Source organism: Carassius auratus, chromosome 28 (genome assembly GCF_003368295.1).
Source record: "Carassius auratus strain Wakin chromosome 28, ASM336829v1, whole genome shotgun sequence".
NCBI classification, from domain to species: domain Eukaryota; kingdom Metazoa; phylum Chordata; class Actinopteri; order Cypriniformes; family Cyprinidae; genus Carassius; species Carassius auratus.
In genome coordinates this window covers 22,681,791-22,688,130 of record NC_039270.1, presented here as the reverse complement: position 1 = coordinate 22,688,130, position 6,340 = coordinate 22,681,791, and the positions used below count along the sequence as shown (strand labels likewise).

The 6,340-nt window shown below is 35.3% G+C and overlaps 1 protein-coding gene across 1 annotated transcript; it reads right to left on the bottom strand.

Annotated features, from left to right (window-relative positions):
- Positions 1-537: 537 nt before the first annotated feature.
- On the bottom strand, positions 538-6,103 carry LOC113047208 (apoptosis regulator BAX-like). The gene is made up of 6 exons (XM_026208544.1): positions 5,694-6,103; positions 5,576-5,606; positions 1,954-2,124; positions 1,721-1,856; positions 1,134-1,238; positions 538-980 (listed from the first exon to the last, which is right to left on the bottom strand). Exons 1-6 carry the CDS (start codon positions 5,713-5,715, stop codon positions 825-827), a joined length of 621 nt encoding a protein of 206 aa, XP_026064329.1. The 5' UTR covers positions 5,716-6,103; the 3' UTR covers positions 538-824.
- Positions 6,104-6,340: the final 237 nt, after the last annotated feature.

Below are 6,340 nucleotides of genomic sequence, written 5' to 3'. Positions count from 1 at the left end.
TTCTGTCTTTACGTCAATGCCATCGTATGGATATATATGCAGACCTAACAGGTTTAATAAATCTTGCTGTCCAAATCAGATAAAATAAAACTGTTGTCAGTTCTACATCTTCACTGCTAGCGTAGCCTATCACAAGGCTAAGGGAAAATAAAAGCGAAACAAACAAGATTCCCTTGCATTTCTCCACCCAAAACAAATCTAGATTTATTTGCAGCCATTCTCAAACTATAATGTAGCTCAGAAAAAGACTATTTCTCTCTTTCTCAAAAAAATTAAATTAAAATAAAATAATATAAACTCTCAACAAATTGCCTATAATTTACTTTATATTTTATTACAGAACGGTCAGGCATAAAAATGCACTACATAAATGCACTGTAATATATGTTCATACATATGTCTGTCTATTTGTGTGTGTGTGTGTGTGTGTGTGTGTGTGTGTGTGTCTATATATATATATATATATATATATATATATATATATATATATATATATATATAAACGTTTTGACATACAAATGATCACACATTATTTTTTAATTATATTTAAATGTGTACATGTGTCAATTATCAATAAAAAGCTTAGGCTCAGATTTATCACAACAATATGTCCTGGTTCTGAATAAACGTGTACCCTTCTTTAAATCAATATGACCATATACAATATGTTTTCTACAAAACAGTATAAATACATATAAAATAAAGGCATATTACAATAAAAAGAGGGGGCAAATTACAAAATCCAGATGTAATATACAGTACAAGGTTTTGCTCAAGTTCATCATTATGGACACTTCTGTTGCAACATTTTCATTTTCTTCCTCTTAGCTTTTTCTTGGAAATTTCGAGACGATGAAGCCACCTAGCAGTAGGCCACCAGTGAAGCCCAATGCAACTCCAAAATAAGAAAAATATTTACTAAGTGAAGAACCAGAAAACTGCTCAAAGGAGAAACAGGCCAGCGCAGGGATACTGTGCATCTGTATTAAGGAGTACAAACAAAGGAAATCAATACTATTCAACACATCTCCTAACAACATTAGAAGAAGATTAAACAAAAGTCAAATGCTTCTTCATATTCCAGTAGGCTCTTTGAGATAATAATGTAAAAACGTGTCTTCATTGTTTCTTACCCATCCTCCCATTTTGCAAATCCATTCCAACAGAGTCCTCCTGAAGAAATCCAGACTTAAGGTCAAAATGTCTGAAACAATTGTGGGTAAGCATGCAAGGACCATCTATTGAGAGGAAAGAGCTATAAGTTATATGCACATATATAAACATAAAGATGCATGTCTACAAACAACAGACACATTAACATACATTTTAAAGGAGTCATGAACCTCAAAATTAAAACATTCCCGTGATCTTTTGATATATAAGAGGTCATTGTGCTATAAAAACATCCTGTAATTTTCAGAACTTTTTTAAAATTTAAAACTTCGACATTAGTCTAAAAACAGCTTATATTAAAGCCGATCTTCCAAAACGAATGTGGAATGTGTTACTCTATGATGTAATAGTGTGGCTAAACTCTGCCTCCACCGAAGATCAACGCCTGCTTCTATATCACTGCCTGTTTAGCCATGCCCACCAATTTACACATGTAGTGTAAATGACGAGAGAGAGAAAACGCATGTCTACACAGTAACCAAGCAATAAAGATGTAACATTATAAGTGAATGACAGAAACATGCAGGGGGTCTAACTAATCCAATACCTTTGCAGACAGCTTTCCAATTGAATAGAAGAGCACTATAATTCTCCCCCAGTTGATCTGGTCATCTGTGAAAACCTTTTCCACAAGTTCCCAGAAACTTTTCTTATCAGCCACTTTTACTAAGCCATCAATCATGCTGTGAGGTCAGAAAAACAGAAGGTGAAACCTGGTGTTTTAAAACCAATATAGACAGCAACACTGATGTTTAGTAAAGATTCAAATCTCAGACTGACTCATTGAATGCTTTATCTTGATCGAGTCTATCACCGATCGCTTTGATGGTCTCCGCCAGCTGTTCAACAAGCTTCTGGTCCTGGCTGTTGCTTACTGGACGAGCTTCAGGAAGGCCCGGTGGGGCTGTATGTACCTCGGCTGCTACCTTCATCACCTCATCTCTTACCACCCTGAAAGACATTTATTAGTCTTTATGTTCATACAGATTCACAATTACCTCCAATAAACAAGAACATTTTAACACTAATCATTTCATTATGACTTTCCTCAAATGCCATTTACAAAGGCATGAAACGTTGCTTGAATTCCAATTACAGGCAACATCACTATGAAATTTAGATTTTTCCAAATGATTGGATTGCTACCAAGCATAGTTGATGTTCTACAAGCTATATTAGGTACATTACAGTTTTTGCAGTGTCTGTTTTAGTGAGTGGGTTCAAGTTGTAAATAATGAATACATAAAAATGTTACAGTCAGCATTATCTTTGTGTTTTTTAATCGAAAAACTTAAGAAAAATATATTTTTTAAAATGAGTTTACATTACATTTAAAAAAAAATATTTAGATTTTTCTTATGTTGTCGAAAGTTCTCTTGAATATGTTACTAACTGGAAAAAATATAGTAAATCAACATTTTAAGTGGATCATAAAATCCCTTAAAAATAGCCCTAAAACAAGAACACATTTTGGTTTAAGGTTTTAGGAAAACTTTGATGAAAGGTTTTGATCCACTTCAAATGCTGACTAGTGTAGTTTATTACAACAACTAGTGACCTGCCGCACAGGCTATGTTATTTTCTTCAGTGGTGGACATTGGTGGATGGTGGTGGCCTACTGTCAACTATTGTATGTTATCTGCAAGTTCTCAGATACCGATATAAGAGCAAGAAACATACAATTTTTGAAGGGGACACAAATAATACAGCTAAAATTGTACTTGTAAGGAAAAATTAATACAGAAGAAAGCCTTACTCCTATAAGTGTAACAAGGAGAGTGTGCCAAATTAGACAACTTTAAGCTGTAGTGGTTGCACCATGACAATGCTTGTGTTTGTAGACAAATTTAGTATCAGTCAAACAAGGTAACGTCATTATTGCTAAAATAGCGAACTCATCAAAAAAAAAAAAAAAACATTGACATCACATGATGCGATTATAATTTTTCCTTTCTCTTTGGAGTGTTAAAAGCTCTTGGTACATAAAGAAGATTTGTAAAGTTGCAAAGAATAAAGTCTCAAATCCAAAGAGATATTCTTTATCAAAGGTAAGAGTCAACTAGGCCCCTTTAAATCAGCTCATTTTAACCTATTCGGTTGTTAAGTGACGATGTAAGAAGCCAAGTCCAAGCCTCAATCGCTTTACCTCAGCAGCCGTTTATGAGCACTGTTTATTCATATTAATAATTAAAGCTAAACGCTTTCAAACTTATGGTGTACACTACAGTCTCCGTACTCACAGCATCCCAAAAAAAACGTTTTTTTTTTATATTTATTTATTTATATTTTCATTGTCTGGCTATCTGGGACTTCGGTATGGAGTTAAAGGTTATGATTATAATTTTTTTTGTAAGCATTATATCACATTGTGAGTGCAAATTAGCACCTTTTGTTGTTTTCTCGTGGTATCCGATAGACACGTGACGTCAGACAAGTGGATGGTTTTAAGCCTAATGGCTACACTAACTCACATCTTAGTTCTCCAAGTTATGCCTTTTTTCTTTGCGTGAACATTTGGGCGCAATTATGAAAGTCTTCCCACAAAGAAATATGGCATAACTTTTTTTTTCGCTGTGTGTTTCTTTGTGAAAACGAAGCTACTTTGTTTGGCCTTCCCAACAAGAAGTTACAGTGTAGAGTAACTGGTAGAGCTTGTTGTCATTTCCTCTATCACAAATCCAGACATGGTTTTATGTAAATGCTAGGGGTGTGCCAGTACAAGTATCGGTACCGAACGGTTCACGGGCAAATTCCAAATGGAAGTGATCCTCCCTATCAACTTAAACTGGGGACTTTGGAGTGATCAGGGCGTGCGTGCCATTATGTAGTCATTAGGAATGCACTTGACAAAAGGAGCTAAATAATTTCCTCCTTATCTTCAGCTGAGATGTTCCTGTGATAACGCAGCACCTGTCTGTCAACAGATTTGCTTATGGACACCGACATAAAAACAATATAACTTGTATATTTTAAAAAGTTTTATATATATCCTATATTCGTTTCAATAAATTATTTAGCATATATATTTTTTTAACTTTTTAAAATATTTGTTTATTTGCAAAAGTTATACTAACAACAATAAAAACATTTATGACAGTAAAACAGCGACATCTGCTGACATTCACTGTGCTCTGTTGTCATGGTTATGTCGTGTATGTGTTATGTTGTTGCTCCCTTTGCCAAGTGCATTCCTAACGACTATAATGCCACTCACGTGCCCTGCTCAATCGAAGGGAAGATCACTTCCATTTGTAATTGGCATGTAAACCACTCGGTACCGATACTTGTACTAGCAGGGCACCCTAATTTATGCAGCGCAATATGCAACGCAACTTCTACAAATACAGTAGCCTATGACTAAAGGCCCGTTCACATCAAAACGATAACTATAAAGATAACGATATTAGCGTCCACACCAGCGAACGATATTGTCTGTGTATTCTAAGCGGACGCACGTCTGCTACTTTAAATTCTCGAGCTCATTACAGCAGGATTGATTCTGATTGGTTGGCAATGTTTTTATCGTTCATCAGAAAAAAAATCGTTCTGAAAGTGATTCCAACGATATCGTTATAGTTGTGGTGTGGACTCCGCTATTCTTTAATATTGAGAAAGATTTTTAGAACTATATCTTTATCGTTATCTTTATAGTTATCGTGCTTGGTGTGAACGGGCCTTAAGTCATTATAATCATTAATTATGCCCCCACTGGATGCAACAAATGCCCCGTTTGTAATGGGATTTATTGGCTTTGTCTCATCGCGCTGGGACACACAGTATGTTAATTGTTCAACTTTTAAAATGGTTTAATGGGCGTAACATTTCCGTCACATGATTGAAGCATTCAACCAATGATAAGGCACTGGATAGCTGGCCAAGGCCAATCAAAGCACACCCAGATCCATTGAGAAACGATATTGATGCACACCTAAAAATCAACAAGTTTCAGAAAGGCGGTGAATAGAGGAGAAACAACAATGTTCATTATGTGGAAAATAATGTTCAATTGTTATATTATTTTAAACTACATAAACACATTGCATTACACAAAATAATCAACATCATATGACATGTCCCCTTTAAAGCATTTATAATACAGCATTTTATGCTGTTCTCCGAGCGCCTCCCACAGGATAATGCACATCTCTGCTAAAACTTGCCGCATGTGTTCAGAGGTTAGAATATAAAGTTTACAAAATATTTTCCATATATTGCTAAGACCCAGACTCTGCCCCATCTAAATTTACGGTCATGAGCCTACTGGCTGGGGGTTAGACTATATAGACTATAGACTTTTTGACTGTAGGATTTGTGACTAGTCTAACAGAAACATTAAGTTTATAATGAATATAAAATATGAGATAACACACAGCGACGTCATAAATTTAAAAAAGAAACATACCCGATTAAGAGTGCTTCTCCAATCTGGTCATCTGTAGAGCGAAGAGAAACGTAAGTAACAAACATAACATCGCTTAAGAGCACAAAAAAAAAAGAAGAAAAAAAACTCAGTTACTTACCCTGCGAGACTTCGCAAGCCATATCAGTAAAATAAACGCAATCTATAGCCTATAGTTGTTGTTACTGTTTCAATTAATGTTTCGGCTAGATAAAACGTAGTACCGGGAAGTACCGCTCTATTCTAGTAGGCTATTCCAACTTTTGTCGAGATGAGTAACAATTTCGGTTTCGTTTCGAAGGCTGCGCCCTCCAGAGGTCGCTCATCGGTCGCCTACGCCGCCGAGGCTGCCTCATTTCAGAAAAGTAACCATTGCATTCCATAATAATAAATAAGCTGCTGACATGCGACCGAAAGGGGCAACCTTCGAAATGAGACATATGTGCCTTCCTGAAATCAATCTGATATCTATGCCATAACGAATATGGGTTTACTTTAAAGTCCTGTGCATTTCTAACGTAGGCTATTACTAATTGTAAATGACAGCTCATAGTAGAAGTGTAGTTTGACGTAGCCTATCCTACAACCAGTGTTGCCATGTCCACTTAAACTTCTGTGCGATTGTTTGTTCATAAAGTTTACTTATTATCTTATTATTTTAAGAAGCCTTTATTATTTTAAAGTATATTGTTATGAAAGTATTCGTGAAAACAATTTATTTAACATTTCACAATGTCTTCATACAGTTGAATATATATTTTTTATTTT